This window comes from Cnephaeus nilssonii (assembly GCF_951640355.1).
Source record: "Cnephaeus nilssonii genome assembly, chromosome: 12".
Lineage (NCBI taxonomy): Eukaryota > Metazoa > Chordata > Mammalia > Chiroptera > Vespertilionidae > Cnephaeus > Cnephaeus nilssonii.
Genome location: NC_137083.1, coordinates 30,577,194 through 30,599,107, shown reverse-complemented (window position 1 = coordinate 30,599,107; position 21,914 = coordinate 30,577,194). Strand labels below are relative to the sequence as shown.

The 21,914-nt window shown below is 35.5% G+C and overlaps 1 protein-coding gene across 15 annotated transcripts in view; it reads left to right on the top strand.

Moving 5' to 3' along the window:
* The window catches only part of ADAM22 (ADAM metallopeptidase domain 22), a gene marked incomplete at its 3' end in the record, with an annotated part of 173,280 nt that overhangs the window by 135,733 nt on the left and 15,633 nt on the right, over positions 1–21,914 (top strand). For 8 of the 15 annotated variants that reach the window (XM_079785609.1, XM_079785616.1, XM_079785607.1 and 5 more), the window contains 5 exons: positions 2,185–2,304; positions 4,637–4,805; positions 8,047–8,161; positions 9,752–9,842; positions 13,670–13,687. In XM_079785609.1, the coding sequence (XP_079641735.1) occupies positions 2,185–2,304; positions 4,637–4,805; positions 8,047–8,161; positions 9,752–9,842; positions 13,670–13,687 (513 nt within the window). Of the gene's footprint in view, positions 1–2,184; positions 2,305–4,636; positions 4,806–8,046; positions 8,162–9,751; positions 9,843–13,669; positions 13,688–20,056; positions 20,252–21,914 lie in introns of all 15 variants that reach the window. The other 7 variants (XM_079785618.1, XM_079785617.1, XM_079785612.1 and 4 more) reach the window with 5 other exon arrangements.

Genomic DNA, 21,914 nt, shown 5'->3' with positions numbered 1-21,914 from the left:
TGCTGCCTCTCATCTCTTCCCACTGTTCCAGCATCATCTCTGCAGATGGCTCCCACATCTTAACATGGATGCTCACCTCTCTCCTAAGGCCTCGGTCATGCTTATCGCTGCCTCAGGACTTTCTCACCTGGAAGACATCTGCCAGCATCTCAAAAGAAAAAAAAAATTAAAGCCACCAGAATACATACTCACTTAACTGGCTCTGATTTCTCAAAGGTCTTAATATCTCACTGTCCTTCTGATTAGAAGCCTCAGAATGATCCTGGGCTCCACCTTCCCTCTGGCACATTGTCCAAATGCACGTCCTGTCCATTCCTCCCTTTTACTCCCCCGCCATTTGTCTTTAATTCATCCTTTCATTTCTATTCCTGTTGCATTAAGGACCCCACTAAGACCTACACCAGCTCTTCAGCTATTACAAAGGCCTCTAAACAGGTTTTTTTATGCCAACAATCTCTAACAGGCTGCCCTCGGGATACTCTACCGACTCATTTTGACCATGTCAACTCTTTGTTCAAATTTCACTGGTTCCACATAGCTAATTACTAGTAAGAATAATATCCAACATGGATTGAGTGCGCACTGTGTACTACACACTGTATTATGCTTTACATGAGCTATGTCATTTGGTCTTTATGTCAGTTCTCCCCATTTTATGGAAGAGGAAACTGAGGCACAGTTTACTAATTTGACCAAGATCTTATAATGAAGATGTAATAGCAGCAGAATTGGAATTCAGGCAGTCTGATTTCAGAACTCTATTTTAAGTACTTTGTAGAATGTCATACTATTTTGTTTAAAAAACACAATGGAACTTTAGCTTGGCATTGCACCTCCTCCACAATTTGCCCCCAAACCTCCATTTTTGTGTGTTTCCTTCTCCACTCTTCCAAAGCCTAGCATGCCTTTCACCCCTAATATGTGCACTGTGTTGTCTGAACTCTGTGCCTGTGCTAGTCATTCCCCTGGAAGCACTCTTTATACCCCCTTCATGATGAGTCAAAAATTTATCCATTCTTCAGAGATCTGCTGGGGCAATACTTTCTCTATAAATTATTTCTGATTATTTCTGGATTTCATATAGAAATAAATAATTTCCCCTTTTTCCTCAGAATTCCCACAGCCCTTTGTATTGTTCTTATGGCCCTTGGCCCCAACTCTATGTTCTATAGTTGTTTAGTATGTGACTTCTTTTTTCAGCCAGCATCTAATTTTCTTCAGGATAAAAATCATGTCTAATTTTCTTTATATATTCTAAAGTACTTCATAAGCTACATACACAGAAAGGACACTAAAAAATGTTGACTATATTTTTCTGTGTTAAGAAGCATTTTTATTTATGACAGGCATTTTAAAAATGATGATATAATGTTTAAACATTATTTTTTAGAAATGAATTAATACATTTTTTCCTATGTTGGTGATCGATACAAGTCCTAATTTTTCCCTTTTCTCTACCTGATAAAGCTTAATATTTTCATATGTGCTCTTGAAGGCCTAATAATCAGACTTCACAAAATACTGATTAGAATATGGTTTATCATTATTATAATTTTAATAATAATTAAAATGTGTTAGATAAAGAGATCATGTAAGATAGTATTTAACACCAGTGAAAATATTTTACAAGTTAAATTAGAATTGTATGTAATGTTGGAGAAGTAGAGAAATACATTGAGCCTAAGTTGTCCAGAATCTATAAAGTGTATGTGTGAGTGTGTGTGTGTGCGCATGTATGTAATTTCTTTTTTAATTATGGGGCAACAAGTTGAGGAAAGAGCTGTATTCCAAAAGATTAATCATCCAAAGGTCATTCATTCACTTATTAAATATTAAAAAAGTGTTTTAGCATATCCAGTGACATGTTATAGGGAGAGAGAGTCATATGTAAAAGAAGTCTTTTTGATGGGTAATTTCCTTTCTGTTAATATTTGAACTAGTGGGCAGTAAAAAAAAAAGCTAGAGAGTAGTTGAGATTTTGGTGCACCAATAAGAGTTTCAGATTTTTCTAAATCAGAGGGGACATGTTTTAAGTCTGGAATAAACTAATTTGGGCTTATTTTATTTTTCATGTAACATGAACAAATAATATAGTTGATGAAAAACAAATGCTAAAGTGAGATAAGGTTATTGTTCTCACTGCACATGGTTGTAAAGTAAATACTTGGTACTCTTTTGACACAGGGATGTGCTTTGTGGCTACCTTTTGTGTACCAATATTGGCAATATCCCACGGCTTGGAGAACTTGATGGTGAAATCACATCTACTTTAGTTGTGCAGCAGGGGAGAACATTAAACTGCAGGTAAATATCGCTGACCATCCATGAGAACATTAGTCATCTTTGAGAATGCAGTTCAGGATTAATTCTGTTTTCAGTTCATATGCATGTTAAGCCAAAAAAGAATCTTGCCCATATAGATGATTGAGTAAATCCGGACAGAAAAGAGACAAAAAGAAGGTAAGAATTTAATTTAATTTGCATTTTATTTTTATGAAGGAAAAGAAATGTGCATTTTGGGGTGAAATCATATGTATGTTCTTTTGCTCTCTTCTGAGATTCCACTAAAATGACACTCAATGATTTTTTAAAATTCATATATTCACAGGGAGGCAGAGAAAGGGAGAGGTGATGATAGCAACACCATCTTGGAATGTGGAAAGCAAATGGATGTGTGACAAATGAGTATCAAAATTAAGAAAGCTAATTTGAGAACTAAGCCAATATATACTGTCAGTTCTCAAAAAAACAAAAAAACATGGGCAACGCCATTTACTATGGAAGAGGGAATAAAGGATTAAGGGACAGGGAAGGGGCTAAAATACAATTTATTAAAGAAGCACTGACAGATTACTTCCCTGGCTCAGCTACAGTGGTATTGCTCATCCCCCCAGGGAAGATTTGAGCTTTATATGCTGAGGTAGTAAAATAGAACGTGTCCAGATTGAAGAACAACAGGCAATATTGATATCAAGGTTGTATGAAGTGCTCCAGTCTCACTGATTTTCAGTCAGAAAGCCCTGAAATTTCCAAACATCTATCTAATCAGCTATGTGAAGAAAGTTTCTAACATGAAGGGAAAAGAAAGATAAAAACAACCAACTAGAAAAACTACCACCTATCAATTTTTAGGAGTGATAAGGTATCCATATCATGAAACAAGAATAGTGTTGTTTTTCAAAATGAAGAACATTCAGAGAAGGAAAACATACTATTGGAAATTAAAAATATGATGGCTGAGATTAAACTCAGCAGTTGAATTTTTTTCCAGAAAACAGGGCAAAAGAGGGAAAGAAATTAACATATAGGAGAGCTCATCAAATTAGAATCAAAATAATAAAGAAATAATAGAGAAAACATCAGGGAGAAAAGTTTCAATGAGTAACTCAAGAGTATTGTCTAGAGCTGATGAACTTGAATTTCTTTATTGATGGGCTCACCACGTGCCTGGTACAATGAGTGAAATTAGAGGTACGTTTATACATATCATCATGAAATTTCAGAACATTGAAATTTTTTTTCAATGTTTCCGGAGAGGAGGGGGAAAAAAGATCAGGCATTGGGATCTATAAATAGGAACCCTGGGAGCCAGAAGACAATGGAGAAAATGTCTCCCAAACTAGAGTTTTGTACCCAGACAAAATATCAATCAGGGGTGAGGATAGAAAATGACACTTTTAGATATGTAAGTTCCCCCCAAATTTACTCCCTTAAATCTTTTCTCAGGAAGCTACTGGAAATTGTACTGCACCAAAATGAAGGAGTTAGCTAAGAATGAGAAAGGCAGGGAGTTTAGGAATCAAGATCCCCACCTTGAGAGATACCCTCCAGTGAATAGTGACGGGAAATCCAAGATGCACAGCTGTGCACCGGGTGCAGAGGACAGCCCGATCAGACGGGCACAAAGGAAGTCCAGATGGGAACTCCAGGAGAGAGTCCACAGGAAGATGAAGTGATGTTTAGATGCATCTTTCATGGAGATTTTGACATTTACTAGTAAAGAACTAAGTTATCTATTTGACTCTTTAAACTCTATGCATGTATAATTTTCATAAAAACGAATAAAAATAATGGAGCTATTGACATGGTACCATATGGATAAATTGATTATGAACATACATTTTCAATATCTATTATTTATTTTTTAAATTCCTACATTATATGCAGGCTTGCTATATTGAATAGTGAATGTACAATAGTTAAGCCATTCTCAAATGTAATTTGTAAATATAGCAATCGTTTTGGGAAAGTTAAAATAAATTAAATTCTTATTTTGTTCAAAACATGTTTGAAATCTTAAAACTACGTACTTATCAAATCAAATACTAGTAATAATGGCTTCTTTGACTTGTACATGATATCCCAGGACAAATGATAAAGCTATTTAAATCCAAGCACTGTTATAATAATTATATTGAAATCCTAAAATATATTAGTATCCCTGAAAAGAGTTAGATCAAAAGATTAAATTGCTCTCTCTGTTTATCAGAAAACTCTTATGTTACCATTTTTTTTATTAGATAATAAATAGAAAATAGAGGGAGTGATATTGCCTACTTTTTAGTGTTTATGCATATTCTCAAAATGAATGTGAATGAATGGAATCCCATTTTTTTCCCTCTCCATTTATTTTCAGTGGTGGGCATGTTAAGCTTGAAGAAGATGTAGATCTTGGCTATGTGGAAGATGGGACACCTTGTGGTCCCCAAATGATGTGCTTAGAACACAGGTGTCTCCCTGTGGCCTCCTTCAACTTTAGTACTTGCTTAAGCAATAAAGAAGGCATTGTTTGTTCAGGAAATGGAGTGAGTATTCAGGACCTTGCCATGGGGAATTACTCATTTCTTTGTATCAGAAATAGATACGACCCTAAACTGCTTGCTTCTGTAATAATGCAAACCATGCTTGTCCATGTTTCTAAGCAGATATGTAAACAGTTATTTTGTCATAGTCATTTGAATATTTCTGTCATGTCCTCTGCAAAAGCCTGGGAATAAGAAACAGTATAACTTCCTAACCAAATGCTTTCCCATTATATTAGTGTGATCTCATCTATACTAATAAAAAGGTAATATGCTAATTAGACGAGGAGAGCTTCCGGGAGACCTTCCGAACATCCTTCCAGACTAAGCCATGGTGGCGGGGCCAAGGCAGAGGCAGTTAGAGGCAATCAGGCCAGGAGGGGAGGGCAGTTGGGGGTGATCAGGCCAGCAGGGGGGGCAGTTGGGGGCGATCAGGCCAGCATGGGGGGCAGTTGGGGGCAAGCAGGCTGGCGGGGGGGGGCAGTTGGGGCGATCAGGCCGGCAGGGGGGCAGTTGGGGGCAAGTAGGCCAGCGGGGTGGGGGGAGTTGGGGGCGATCAGGCCGGCAGGGGACAGTTGGGGGCAAGCAGGCTGGCAGGTAGAGTGGTTAGGGGTGGTCAGGCAGGCAGATGAACGATTAGGAGCCAGTGGTCCCGGATTGCGAGAGGGATGTCCAACTGCTGGTTTAGGCCCAATCCCAGGACATCCCCCAAGGGGTCCCAGGTTGGAGAGGGTGCAGGCTGGGCTGAGGGACACCCCCATGCATGAATTTCGTGCACCGGGCCACTAGTATGCTATAATGCCAGTTTTCTGCAAGTGATCTAAGAGACAAATTTCAACAAACTATAGTGGGATTAGAAAGGAGTAAAAAGCAGGGCAGTGGCCACAATATTTAACAACTGGTGTGGCCCAGGCACTGGCTGATTAAGACAGACCATAAGTAACTGTAGCCACACCAGTGTGAATCAGCTGAGGAGAATGCCTAGACCCGTGGTCGGCAAACTGCGGCTCGCGAGCCACATGCGGCTCTTTGGCCCCTTGAGTGTGGTTCTTCCACAAAATGCCATGGCCTGGGCAAGTCTATTTTGAAGAAGTGGCATTAGAAGAAGTTTAAGTTTAAAAAATTTGGCTCTCAAAAGAAATTTCAATCATTGTACTGTTGATATTTGGCTCTGTTGACTAATGAGTTTGCCGACCACTGGCCTAGACATAAAAACAGAATTTAGGAAAACGTTTCTCACAGACACGTAGAAAGAGTGGCCTGTTTAAAAGACTAAATTTTGTTGTTTCGGTCATGTATCTACAGAAATGTTTATAGGTTAAAGAAGCATGCTCTATTATTGATTACATTTTGTCATTTTCAGTCAGGAATCCCTATACTAATGAAACCATTTCTGGTTCTTTTTCATTCTGCATATGCTGTGATTTCCTTCTTACCCTCATTCCAGATTCATTGCTTGAACCGGTGTATTAGCCGGTTGAGGGATAGGATCTCTGTCCTGGAATTATGAGCCTGTAGTCCTCGTCATTCCATGCATGTCCCCAGGGATATGCCAAGAATTTCCTTAGGGAGGCCTTGCTCTTTTCCAAAGCATAGGAATTCTTATTGCACAGGAGAATAGAGAAGGCTTACTAGTATATTAAGTAGCTCTGTTTCTTTAAAGGGCTCTGCTAAGTCTCCTTTCCTTAATAAGAGGATACTAGGGGGAAATACATTTTGGGTGGAAAGTGGAAAAGAAAAAAGACATTTTTCTTCGTCATTCATGCTAATGAATTACCATACCTTATTCACTTAGACTTTTAGTACCACCAGACTTAGACCTGCATCATTCATGATATAAATTTTAATCTTGCAAGATAACTATCATCTCTCTCTTAAAACGAGATCAGGTTAGCAAATGATATAAAAGCTTTGTTTTGTTTTGTTTTACAAGACAAAGGCAAGCTTCCCTAAGCTTGAATTTATAGTTATTAAAAAAAGAAAATGGGGGTGAGGGGAGCGGGAAATAAGACACAAGGAAAAATAATCTGGGCAGTAAAAAACTTCTTTTAAACCAGAAAAAATAAAAGACAGTGATGAAATGGGAAATCAAACTCAGGCTTTCTGACTCTAAGCCTAAAGCTTTTTCTTCTTGCATACTTGTTAATCTGCAGAAATTTATTTGAGATCTGTAATTTGTTAATCATATGTTTTTATATTCACCCGAGGATATTTTTCCCATTGATTTTCAGACAGAGTGGAAGGGAGAAAGAAAACGGGGTGGGAGAGAGAGAAAAACACCAACATGAGAGAGACACATCGATTGGTTGCCTCCCTCATAGCCTGGACCAGAGCTGGGGATCGAACCCACAACCCTTTGGTCTGTGGACTGACACTCTAACCAGTGAGCAAACCTGGCCAGGGCTGTTACTCATATTTTACAGTTACATTTCGATGTGGATGAATGTTATCCTCTGACAAATTAGATCAGACAAAAGACAACTACCCAGTGAAAACCTACTGAAGAACTCTGATCTCAAACCCAACTGAATTCTCCCCTACTTCCCACTCCATTTGAAGTGGCTTTGAATTGTAAGATCTAGGTATAGATTTGGTCTCCTGGATATGTAAATGCAGACAGAATATTATCTGATAATTTTTAAAAATGTGGTGCCATTTTTATGTGAATTTGTCCCCTGTGCTTTGTTTGAGGGAGCTCTTGTTTTCCATGACCGTGAGGGAGCTCATCTCTGCAGCTTGCGTTGAGGTGCCAAGGTTATGGCTTTGTAAAGCTTTCCTCTCAGACCACTGCAGCGCATCAGGCTTCCCCTCTTCTTTGTCAGGTTTCTCTTGATCTTACCTGCTTCCTAAAAGATGAATAGCTGAATTATAAAGATTCTTCGGAAGAAAGAAACCTTTGTATTGGATCATTGGACAATGATTTTATTTCTGCCTAGTTTTTAAAATCTCCCTTTTATAAAATTTAAGTTAATGAAATTCAAAACAAGAACTTCACTGATGTTTTTAGACATGTACATTTATTTCTCTGTTAAAATTTCTTATTCCCTTTGGGTCAACCGTTGATCTCTTGAAAATATTTTTTAGGTACATGGGTAAGAAGTAAGTAATTAGCATTAGGAAGAAAGTACTGATAATTTTTCAGTCCCATCAGATTCTAGGCATATAATAATTAGAAATTAATGCTTATTTTTCATGCCTCTGCACCAGAGAGCTGACTTTCCCTCTGGATGATTTTGGATTTCAGGTTTGCAGTAATGAGCTGAAGTGTGTGTGTAACATGCACTGGACCGGTGCTGACTGCAGCACTTACTTCCCTCTCAACGATGATGAAAAGACTGGTATAACTCTGTCTGGCAACGGTAGGTCCTGAACTTGGTACCGTTATGTAGCCTTTATACACAAGGAAGGAGAACACTGCCCTTCAGATAGTTTCATTTGGATTATTGTTATCACTCAAATATCAATTAAATCCAGACAATAATGAGTTATAATATGCAGCTAGGCCCACATTGTGAAACTGATCATTTCCATTAACTTGTAATGATATGTAATATTGAATTTAGTGTTCAGACTGAGATTTCTTTTTCAAGTTTTGTGCAGTACTTGTTTGGTGATGACAACAAACCCTAGCATATTTTTTTAATTAAGAAAGTAGTCATAGCCCTAACTGGTTTGGTTCAGTGGATAGAGCGTCGGCCTGTGAACTGAAAGGTCCTAGGTTCGATTCCGGTGAAGGGCATGTACCTTGGTTGCAGGCACATCCCCAGTGGGAGGTGTGCAGGAGGCAGCTGATGGATGTTTCTCTCTCATCAATGTTTCTAACTCTCTATCCTTCTCCCTTCCTCTCTGTAAAAAATCAATAAAATATATTTATTTTAAAAAAAAGAAAGTAGTCATACTTAACTGTCTGAATTTAAAAGAATAATTTTATATTTGGGGACTGAATAAATAAGAAAAGAAATAGAATTGATTTTTAAAATTTTTGTTGACTTAAAAAAATTTATCTTTATTGTTGAAAGTATTACAAAGGTCCAAATTTTGTTTGACTTTAATATTTTTTTATTATAGATTCTCATTTGTTTTCAACCTCAGTTCTATAGCCTGAACTGTGTGTAATTCTAGAACTAGTAACCTTGGCCAGAGTGTCCAGAAAGGGTTTATGGACATGGGTCAGAAATAACAGGTGCAGTTCTAAAAGCTAGAGTGGCCCAAATGGATTAAAGAATGCTCAAATCCTGAAACAAGTTCATCTCCAAAGGATGAGAAAAAAGGTTCATTCTGACCATACAGACAGGTTCAAAATCTTAGCCAATGTGACTCTAATCATAGAGTTTAGAATAATTAGGAGTTTGGTATATGCCCTAGCCAGTTTGCCTCAGTGGATAGAGTACTGGCCCAGGGACTGGAGAGTCTCGAATTTGATTCCGGTCAAGGGCATGTACTTTGGTTGCAGGCTCCACCCCCTGCCCCAGTCGGGCGGTTCTGGAGGCAACCAATTGACCTGTCTCTCTCACATCGATGTTTTTCTCTCTTGGGTCTCTCCCCCTCCCTTCCACTCTCTCTAGAAATCAATGGAGAAATATCCTCGATTGAGGATTGAAAAAAAGGAGTTTGGTATCTGTAGTCTTAGCAATGGTGGTCTGGAGCTTGTTCCAGCAGTTAATGCAGAGATGCTGCTATTCAGGTCCATAGACTTAAGTTACTTGTCAAAAGTCACACCATTACTTAGAAATAATCAGGGCAAGAATTGGAACATACACAATATTGACACATATTGCTAAGTTATGGTTGATTTTTCTTTCCTTTAAAAAATACCTACTTTAAAAATACCTTAAAATAATGTTGTTGGTGTGAGGATTACAAATCTGGAGAATAAATTCCTGAAAGAATTTTATATCAAAATTTCAATCCCAGAGATTGATTTTCATTGTTCCTTTTTTTCTCTCCAGGTGTTGCTGGTACCAATATCATAATAGGCATAATTGCTGGCACCATTTTAGTGTTGGCCCTCATATTAGGAATGACTGCATGGGGTTATAAGTAAGTGAAATATCTCAGTATTTTTACTATCAAAGTATACTTTAAAACATTTTGTTCAAGAGAATTAAACACCTATAAAGTTTTGTGTCGGTGAAAATCAATCGGGCTCAATATTCAATCAATGATTGTACTTGGCATGATTCGAGGTGATAATAATTTATCATTGTTTTTAGAGTTTGAGATAACTCCCATCTGTTCTAAAAGTACCAAATATTGTCTTAAAATCATTATGTGAGCCCGGCTGGTGTGGCTCAGTGGTTGAGCATTGACCTATGAACCAGGAGGTCGCTGTTCAATTTCCGGTCAGGACACATGCCTGAGTTTTGGGCTCGATCCTCAGGGGTGGGGCGGGGGGGCATGCAGGAGGAGGCAGCCCATCAGTGATTCTCTCTCATCATTGATGTTTCTATATCTCTCCCTCTCTGAAATCAGTAAAAATATATATTTTTAAAAACCCATTATGTGAAGTAAAATCAGTCTAAATTGTGTCTTACACAGAGGTTGTGTTGGTTTACTCTTTGAGGGACACAGGTTCTATCTTGTCTTAAACCATACCCAGAAATCTAGGCAAGATTGTCAATTAGAGAGCACAGTGCTTTAATAATAACAGTCATAGCAACAAGAGCAGCAGCCGCAGATCTGATACTGAGTGCTTGCGATGGCCGTGCCCGGGGCTGAGGGCAAAACCTCTTCATCTGCACAGCCAGTATAAAGGAGGCACTATTTGTTAAATATGTGGGTGTTTTTGTGTGAAGAAAAGACTGCTTAGAGATGTTTGTTAAAATTGAAATTCAACTTTCAGTTATAGCTTTTAAAAGCCCAATTCCTTCCTTATGCGTCAAAGTTCGCCTTGCAAATTTTTTTGGTTCAATTTATAAATTTTTAAAAGTTATGCCATATAATTTTTGAAAATCAGATCCCCTTAACCATTTAGCTAAGTAAATGGCTTCAAATATTCCAAACATTTACATATTTAATATGTTCCATTTACTTAACTACTTCAATCTTATGATGTGAAAAGTGTCCTTAATATTCAAATAATTTATTTCATTTTAATAAATTAAAACTTAAACAAGGTGAACCCTAAGTTCTCTTTAATATTTCAACTTAAAGCTCATAGTTGTGCTGATTCTGATGCTATATCAGCTCCCAGCCCTAGAGTTTCTCCATTTGTGAGTCCTGTGACTTTTGCTAGGCACTCTGCGCATTACCTTACTTTATAGCATTTCCCCCCTCATAGACCAAACTTAGTTCAATGAAGACATGGGAATTAGAATGTTTCAGACTTTAAAATTACTCCAAAGCTTTCAATAGATAGGCACTATGTAATTGTTTGCTGTTATTATTAGCACCTGGCATGATCTTAAATCAGTTGAATTTAAGGGAATACCTTTAAAAGTGTATGTGGCTGTTGCTTGTGGTGAGGTCAGAACCCTGAAGGAATTTCTTTGACTGAAACGAGAGAGTGGTTAGTTTGTTTGCTGCAAGCGTTAAAATACAGAAAGCCATTTGACGAAAGCATTATTAACATAGCACATACAGCATAGTAACGTTTAGCATAGCAAGCAAGGAGAGCACAGCATAATAGTAATGGTTTGCCCTGATTAAATGAATGTCTCACTCTGTACCAGCTCATAGATGCTCAATACCTCTGGGCCTCTTTGATGTGCAGGTCATTAAGTGTATTGTATACTTACACTTGCACAGGCTGATTTCAGCATAACATTTGGAGTTATAAAGTTATAGTCCGAAAGGAAGGCTTTTCTGAATATTGTTTGATCTCCCCTCACACCTCAGGTGAATTACCTCCATCTTGGAGCTACACAATATCCTTGACTTGCCTGATGCAAGACTTATGTAGTAATTGCCATCACAAGTGTTATTTTGAAGTAGCTCAGTGGTTTCATTTTCATGTGAAAGAGGAAGCAAAATTGTTAGTTCTGTATTGTGTGATTTTCTGCCACCTACTGATGCAAGTTGTTATTTAATTTTTAATACATTCTTAAAATTTTGTATTGATTTGAGAGAGAGAGAAACATTTTATTGATGTGAGAGAGAAACATTGATCAGTTGCCTCCCACACATGCCCCAACTAGAGATCGAACCCACAACCTGGGTATGTGCCCTGACCAGAAATCAAACCTGCCACTTTTTGGTGTATGGGATGACGCTCCAATCAAGTGAGCCACACCAGCCAGGACAATATTTCATTTGTAGAATCTTGGAAAAAATAACCTTTCAGAAAATACGAAATCCTAAACATCTTCTATTGCTAATGAAATGACCTGTGCTCATTTATTTTAATGATTAGAATTAAAAGTACTTCTTTCTGTATATCATTTCTTATTTTTATGAAAAATTTTGAAGTGTCATTGTTTTTATTTTTATTTCTAAATATATGTACTTTGCAGATTCATTAAGGAAAAAGACAAATTTTTTCTGTACTGCAGTATCATCTTCATAAATAATTTGAACCTAAGTGATGAAAACTTTAATGTTACTAAACTTATAAATAATATGTTTAAAAATAGAATGAGAATGTAGAAAATGTTAATACAAAAATTAATTTTATTAATATGATGTTCCACATATTCTATTTCAAATTCAAAAAATGGATTTAGGACCTGAGAGCTCATTTATTTTCTCATTAATCCTTCCAATTAAACTTTCTACCCTTTATTCAAGCCTTAGAGTGAGTCGGGAAATAGCAGAATAGGAAATAAGGAATACTCATTGGGACCACTCAGGTAATCAGATTGACAGAAAATAAAGTAAAATATGTTGAATAAAAAGATTCAGGGCTTATATTTCCCCCCATCTAATGGTTTCAGGAATGAAAAATAATAAGTAACTAATTGGCACTTTTAACCTCATTAGCTCATTATTAAAGGAGATACTTATTGGGCACACAGAATAGATCGGCAGGTAACGGTGCTCCAAACAAAATCCCTGAGGAAACATTGTCTTGACCTTGAAGGAAAGAGCCCACTATTCAATTGGCTGACTTTTCTAACTTGTCCTCAAAATATTAACACCTAATTAGGTCATGATAGAAAATTATAAATTAACTCTTTTGTGTTAAAAGTCACTGGTGCCTCAATACCACATCCTCTAGAACACATTTTTTTTCAGATTGGTTTATTTTAAAACATGTAATTTTATTGTAGTATATGACCACGTAAAATACAGGAGACTAAACTTTGAACACAGTATTTCTAATTTGAAGTTTGTGAGTAAGTAGTAATAACTTAGGAGGCCCATAATAGCTGTGAATTAACTCACTCTAATTTATCACACATGATGAAATAAAATGTTCTAGTGTCCACTTATGTTCTCCTACTTTAAATCCTTAGGTATTGCTTTAGTTAGGGTATATATTGTATCTAAAAAGGAATGGATTATGATTTTTATTTTTTAAAACAATTTATATAAGTAATTTGATTACTTAATTTTATTATTTAAAGCAATATACACATCTGAAAACCTGTATTTGAAACAGGGTTGACTTTAGAACATTACTGAATACAGTATTTAATATGATGCAATTGATTTTGAGAAAAGTTACTCTTTAATAGCTGTAGTTTTTATGCTTTAAAAATAGTTATTTGAAAATATTGTCATTAATCCTTTGGTGTCTCTTCTCCTAAAGATAACTGAAATGTGTGTTTTTGTGACTTTGGATTCCCTGTTTTAACTCTGCTAGTCAGAATCCTATAGTGGAGACCTTTCAATGAATGCTAGAGCTTTTATGTTTAATGCTCTCTCTTAATGTACTTTTGTAGGTAATTAATTCTTTTTTTCCCCCCTCTCTACTTGTCCATGAAAAGAAACTATCGAGAACAGAGGTATGTGATGAGAATAATCAACATACAACTGAAAGTTTTAAATCCTATTTGCATCTTTGGAATTCATACATGCAATTATAAGTCAGGTTTACTTTTTTTATGCTGTAGTAGTCATACACTAATCTTGATTTTTCATGACCTTAAAATGATAATTTTAATAATGGTGCTGTGAAATGTATTAATTTTAAAATATTATTTAATTTTAATGTTTTTTTCATCCAGCAATATTACAATTATTTGTGTTACTTTTATAGTAATCTATGGGGAAATGGATTTTTTTCCTTCTAAAACAAGTGTCCTCTATGTTAAGGTGTCACCGTTTACATTAATTAGCTTTCCTTCATGTTTATATTATTGCCTAGTACTTTTGGAGGGGATTTATTGTTTATTCGTTACTGTTGTTATATCAGTAACTTCCACTCACAAGTGATACAGTTCCTATGGGCACAGTGTTGTGATCGGGAGAATAACCTGGCACGTGATGAGCCCTTTTTAATCTCTGCATAAGAAAATATTTTTGTACTGAATAGATAATTGTACAGGTAGTTAAAGAAATGCTTTGCATAGTTGGAATCTGATTGTCTAGTGTACTTTTTTTTTAATAAAAAAAAGCCCATAGTCAGGCACCCCATTCATCCATAACCTTAAAATCTATGTTTAATCTACAGCATAAAAAGGGATACAAAACATTTCTATAGATCTGTAAGAATTTATTTTTTAAATAAATCTAAGTTAGCCCATATTGAGTACACCCTTTTCATTTTAAAAAGTACTAATGCTGTTAGCTATTGATACAAAATGAAATATCCTGGAAATTGATAGCCCAGAGCAGGTCTTGTACATCAGAGAGTTACTAGTTTTCTACTCAAGATATCTTTGCAGATTACTACTTACTTAGCTTTTCCTTACTGTTTTATTAAATGCCTGTGGCTGATTAGGAATAAGATGTAATAAACATGGCAAGACTTCTTCAGGCCCAACCACAGCTTTCATTTTTTCACAAGTGAAAATTGTAAACTTTACCTTCTCTTTCCTTCCATGTTGTAATTTGAAATTTCTATAAGATTTAGCCATAAGTATCTACAGTCTCCATAAATAAATGGTGCCCACAGGGTACCAACTGAGATCCTGGTCAGTTAACATCAGTATTAGAAAAAAAAATAGACCTTTCCCTGGAGTAACTAACTCCTTATGAATGCAAAAAGTAAAACAGGCAAAATGAAATTGTATTAATTTAATAAGTTAAATTAAAATTTAAAAACAATTAGATTTCTCTGTGCCATGTTTTAAAACTCTTGTGTGTTGAAACACTGGAGAAGAGCTGGAGCCATTTAAGCTTTCTGTTGAGTAGAAGTTGATCATCATATCAGAAATCTAAGTTTAGTGGCTTTCTTCAGGGAAAAACAGAATTAGGCTAACTAGACAAAAAATTGATGATTCAGCTCCCATTTTCGTAGGAGCTAAAGCTGTGATGTGATTTAATATTGCTGACTATATAAAAGGGAAAGTAAAGTGCTCCAAGATGTGTCCTCACCAGGGACACCGTCCAGAATAAAGGAGTTGTCCACAGTACAAAAAAAAAAAATGATGAATATGTAAAGCTGTGCACCAGTCTTATTCTCACTCAATATATGCATAGGTGTAGTTAAGGAGATGTTTACACTAAGACTCTGTGTACTTGGTATGATTTCATGTCTGTTGGTAGTACTGATCATCATTTTCTCAATCTGGTTCCTCTTTTAGAATCTAGTTTATGTTTTAAACTAGATTTAAATAACATCTTAAGCAGACATTTATTTTCTATATTTTGATTTGTTTTAACACAACCTTGATTTATTTCTGCCCTTGTCTATAGCTAATGATTCTTGGGTTTATACAATAATTCTCACAGTGGAGGAGTAGCAGAATGGACTTTAGATCAGGAAGCCATGAATATATAAATATCTGCTGAAAGATTTTTCTTTTTGAGAATATATGTTAAGTGATTACAGAGAAAGTGGAAAGGCTAATGGACAAAGGCATGCATTAAGAAATTTACAGTCTTGTAAAAATATCTTCAGATACTCAAATAAAGATGTGCCCAGTTTCAAAGGATGCCAGGAAGTAGAAATGAGAATTTTGAGTTGTCCTTGCCTTTAAATCGAGTTTTTCTTTGAGGTTCCATGGTAAGAGGACCAATTGACAAGGAATCAGACACCTACTTGCTAGTATGTGGTGTTGGGAAATCACTTAAACTTTCCTCAACTCTCAAACCAGATAGAGTTCTTTGTCATCTGTAAAGCATTATGGTAAGGGAAGTTACTGGTATGTGGTCTCCAAAGACTTTGTGTTACTCTGATCTTCAAATGAAAGAGATGGATGTGGTTCTCAGAGAGGAAGGCGGCATTCATCGACATAAGCGAGCCCTGCACATACTGGTTAAGCTGGTGAAAGAATTGATGAACCTAAAAGTTTGCTTTGACACTAAATGCAAGACCATATTAAATAGGTGGCCAGTTATCAGATTTACGTTAATTACATAATGGCTCAGAAATGCCAAATTGGGCATCACTTTCAAAATATTGGAGAGGTCAGGCAAGTAATTCTGTGAAGATACCTAATAAATTTTTCCTCTGAGAACATGTCCTCATGGTTTTCATTATAGGAAGGAATTTGTGATAGGTTTAATTGCAGGTCTGATGAAAAGATAAGAAGCAAACCCTTCTTTTTTTCTTTTTCCTTTTTGTCTGCAAATGGCTTAATGGAATATAGAAGCTCCATTCTGGGGCAGAGTGGAGGCAGAAGCCCATACACGAATGACATCACTTTAAACCTGCCAGGGTCATCTTGTGAAGGGTAGAGCCATGGAGCCTGGGAGCCAGGGAGAGTTCTTATACATCCTCTAGTTAGAAGGATGGCTATTGGTTGGTCCTTTTCGTTAAAGTCTTCAGGGAAGAAGGCCTCCATGATTTTTTTCAGTTGATGCTATTGCTTATACTTTAGCATAATTGCTTTAGGACTTAGCAGCTGTACACTTTATAACAAGAATTGTAAGTTTGAGTTTCAGTTTTCAAACAGATTTGCAAATAGCAATAGAATAAGAAAACATCAGTTGAACTTGGATTTATAAGACATCTATATTCAGCTTAAATATTATCTTTCTTTGTCTGAAATGAACACACATCATTGTGATTGAGGAGAAATAGAATGAGCAATTAGATCACGTGTTACTGATCTATGCCTTCAGCAGAAATGCCCTTCCCCACTTCTCTTCTCTCCCACCTATTTTAGCCACTTTTGTTTTCTGCTTGTGAACCTCCCTCCTTTTTTTCAAGCCTTTCTTGGTTTGTTTTTTTATTATTATTTCAATGATAGTCATGCATCTGTCAGTGTGACTTGGTACACATTGCATAATATTTTTTAAAACAGTAAAGTAATCATTTTAATGATAGACAGCCCAGATACTGACAAAGCACTGGAGAAATGTCTCCTTCAGGATTAAGGTTAAGATTTCATTAAAACATTTTTCATTGTATTCTCATTTGGAAAATGTGCAAGAATTATTAAATTAAATACTATGGTTCAATGGACCCTTTTAGGAAAGATCAGACTTCCCTCACAATTCTTTTTTTAGTAAAAAGAATTTACTTAAATAAGCTTTTGTTTTCTTTTGGTCATTATTTATTTTTAAAATTCATGCACATGTCTAAGATATTTACATATGACATGGGAAATATGATGTACTTTTCCTATTATAAAACTTAGCACTGGTCAGGCCACCTAAGGTGATATTCAAGTCACTGCTAGATTCCAAAATTCTATGAAACCACCAAAATTTAGGAAGACACAAAGACTAGAAAAATAAATTCAATTTAAAGAGATCATTAAGTTGGTCATTTATGATCTTTTATAACAAATGATGAAATGTTATTTTCTTGATCATGGGGACCTGATATTCTCTATCTTCACTAAAGGTTAAACAAGAAGATATAGATTTGTTATAATATATAATGGATATTTGAAAAGGGTCCATTTCTAGACCGTGAAAGGTGTTCAATTTTATGCTTGAGATCTTTAACAAAATTAATAATCATTAACATTTTTATGTATTTACTATGGGAAGAAAGTTACATGTAGTACTAATGGAATTTTAAGAATGCAAACTAGTTTCTGTATTTTGAAATAGCTAAGAATATGACCTGACTGGGGTAAAAAAACAAGCTGTCCCAGAAATTCATTGAACTTAAACTCCCTTCCAGCCCTCTGACTGAAAAGCATAGTTTACGATATGTTTAGCATGTAAGATGTTTGTACACTATGCAAAAGAAGAGTATGTACTGCACAGAAATTACTGAAGGAGTGGTAAAACATGCTCAGTTAAAAAAATAAAACCTGGGTCCCATCCATTGTTAGAGGTAATCCATGTAATCCTGTGCTATCAGCTAAGGAGGCCTTGGTAAATGCCTAAATGCCAGAGACATGCAAGGAGAAGGTAATTTGGAGGAATTAATGGGAAAAGTCAAGTGTAGTTGGAACTTGTCTTTATTTAATTTGAATTTAGTGAGCTACATCTCATCAGCTTAGAAAGATTATCATTAAAGGTAATAATGACAAACATGAGTTGTTAAGCATAAAGATTATTATTGGAAATGTGATGTTGAGGGGATATTCTCTGGAATTCCTTTATAAACATTAATATGATTCAAAAGGCAACATAGAGAACTTTGATTTTATTGAGAGCATTTTTCAAGCATTGATAGACAATTTTACTGATGCACTGCAAGAAAAAAACATAATTGCAGAGATTAAAGATCTCTTGCATAAGAAGATATATTATTTGTCTTATATTATTAACACTATAAATGTGGAAGAATTGTATTATATTTTCAATAAAATTAATGTTCCATAATGTACTGGGGAACAGGAAGATTACAATTATGAGCTGAAGTCACTTAAAGGGTTAAAAATATTTTGAAGGATTATGTATCAAAGAATTATAGATAAAATTAGTCTTATAAATTTAATGAGGAATTCTTTCTTTCAAGGGGAGGAGTAGATTTAATTTCACAAATTAACATATGTACTTTATGTCAGAAAATCTTCAGATTTGTAGTGATGTATGAATACATATATAGGATTGAAATAATATAAGTGAGAATATTTGGTACTTTAGAAGAGTGAATGACCAAGTACTTCAAACATTTGAAACAGTGTTTGCATAAGGAAGCAAACATCTGAAAGTGGTATATTTTGGATAGAATTTAGCATCAGCAAGTAATCACGACTAGCATGGTAACTAAGGAATAACCAAATGAGAAAAGGAGCTAGCAAATGTGCACCATTGTTGGAGACCTTTTTCAGAACAGCTCTGTTTGAAATTCTCCATCCAACCCTAGTCCGTGCCCTCCAACAATAGTACTGAATGGAACTGAATCAAGTGTTTTATTCAGTTGGCTGCTCGTGGGCCAGGCACTGGCAAATGATTAGATTAACTGCTGAGGAAGGGGGCCGACTAGGTAGTCCGATCTAAAGTTTTTCACCCTACCCCTTCAGACAGAGGAAGGGATAGGAATCTGTTCCAATCTTCGTGAATTAATCACCAGAGCGAGTAGAGTCAATCACGGGGCAGATTTCCCCCTGTTGCACTCCGACAGTGGAGATAGAGAACCGAGGTCACTCACAACCACTTACAATTATCCTTCCATCATGTCATCAAGATTTGGCTATTTTTCAATCCTTTCTTCCTCTTGCTAAATTATCTTCCTTTACATCTTCTACTGTGCAGTTATGGAATTATATGTTTGACTCACCTTTGAATCTTTTTCAACTTCTTCATATTTTTGTGCAATGAACAGTGAAGTTCCAAATTGAACAGAGACCTTGAATAAGAGTTTATTTGGATTAAGTTATAGAATATAGCTTAGAAACCCATCTGTTTTTTTAAAGACCAATCAAGGATACTTTATATAATGTTTAGAAATCATGAATAGTTTATTCACCACGGTGAAAAAAAAATGATGCCTTCTCTGGGCAAGGACTGACTGTCCAACACGGCTCCTTTGGCACCATTTTTTTTTTTTTTTTAAGACAAAAGCTGCAGTGAACACCCTAAGTATAGTGGATTGACAATGAAAAACTTCACCTTTCTGTATTTTCCCCCTAAAGCAAAGCTTTATTCATTCGGACTGTAAAGGCTTCAGCAACTGCATTTCTGATCTCTAGGAGGACTTGAACTTGTCACATGTATGAATAATCTCATGTGTTGTTATGGATTTGACTCATGTAGATCATTATCCCTCCCTCTTTTTTTCCTGAAATAATATTTGTATATGTCTGTGTTCATGTGTGTGTGTCTTGTTTTCTGACTCTGAAATGTTTATTATGCCTTAGACAGTTACCCCAGGGAGATTATGTAAAAAAGCCTGGAGATGGCGACTCTTTTTATAGCGACATTCCTCCCGGAGTCAGCACAAACTCAGCATCTAGTTCTAAGAAGAGGTCTGCTTTTCTGTCGCATTTTCAGATTTCTACCTGTTCCATCACACATTATTCCATTAGTCAGAACATTTCATTATTTTGCAGCAGGTTTGATTACTTCTTCCTTCTTTCTTGAATGTTAAAAAAAAATAGTATCCTTTGTTCTTTGATTACTCTGATTCAAAATGCCATATGCTCAGAACCACTTGTTTAACAAATCAGACCAGAAATCCAAACAAAACAAAACAAAACAAAACAAAACAAATAATGTTAAATCTATATAAAAACCCTACAGCTTTTCAATCTTGCTCGTTATATGGCTTAAGAAACTATACTTAGTATTCTACCATATTTTAAATGGTGAGCTTTATGTCATGTTTGGTAGTCAAAGAAAAAGGTTACTGTCATGCTTCGATAAAGCAGCTGTTAAAATAAGTTGGTAATATGAATGCTGTGTTAACTATTTTTTTAATTGTAAATATATCAAAGCTAAGCTTGCTGTGGAAAAAAAAAAAAAAGACCGCTTCTCTGTGAATCATATATTTGAATATTATGATTTTGCCTTTTATGCCTGGAATGATTATTTCTAGACTTTATGACTTAGAGCTTGGTTGCCAGTTAAATTTAAATATATTTAATGCTTTAAGTCCTATAATATTGTGGATGGGGTTAAGATATTATTTATATGTCTTAAACTTTGATGCTATATTTTTGCTCCAGGAACTTAAGATGTATGACACTATTTAGAATTCTGCATGCTTTATAATTGCTTAATAAAATAAACTGATAGCAGAAATAAATAGGTGGGATGTTTTAGGAAAGAAGATGTTCATTGAAAGACGTTAAAATCTTCCTGTGGAGAATTATTCTTTTTTAAATTGTTGGTAGGGGTATAATATATAGAAAAAAAAAGATTGATAGCCCCAATTATTACTTTGGGCATAGTAGTAACTTTATAGATTGAAAGGTAAATTGTTAGTTTATTGAAAAGAAGCATGATCTCTCCTGGAGTTCTAACGAGAGTGAATCATCTGTAAAAAGTCTGCAGTGGATTTCACTCTTTATAAATAATCAGGAAGGACAGTTGAAGACATTGGGGAGATCGGGGAACTCCACCTTGTGTGGAACTACCTTAAGCGTCAAAGGGTGTTTTTACTAAGATAGCACAGCTTAAAACAAAAGTAAAAATACTGTTGTTTTTTTCACAAGTACAATTCTATGGAAGGATGTTAAAAATTTATTCTTTTAATTTATTGGGGGCTTCTGGAGTAAGAGAATAAGATTTACTTAAGTTCTCTCAGCATGTAAACTTTTTTTCTCAGTCAAATATTTAATGTTAAAGTAAATAATATGGTAAATAAGTGGAGAAATCAATGGGTCCCAGTAGAATTTCTGTTGTCCTGTACAAAAGGGGCATCATTCTTAATTAGCAAATGATGTTGAAAAAGTTCCAATCTAGGGAATTCATATATAATAATTGTGTCGATTTATTTTTATTCAATAGAAGAAAGTTCCTTATAAAATAGGCATTATTAGCATTAACTGGAATACTATGTGGAAAAGATTTTTAAGTATCATGCTATTTTCTACAGTAGCTCAAGAAGGGTTTGAAGTATTGACTTGAATCATTCCCAGATTTTAGCAAAATCTCAAGGGGTTATGACTTTTAAGCAGTTAAAAATAGTATCAGATTATGTGACTTCTAAGTATATGTAGTTTGTTAAAATAATTTTCTTGTGTGGTTCAAGGTAGGTGTGGACATTTTGCTTCT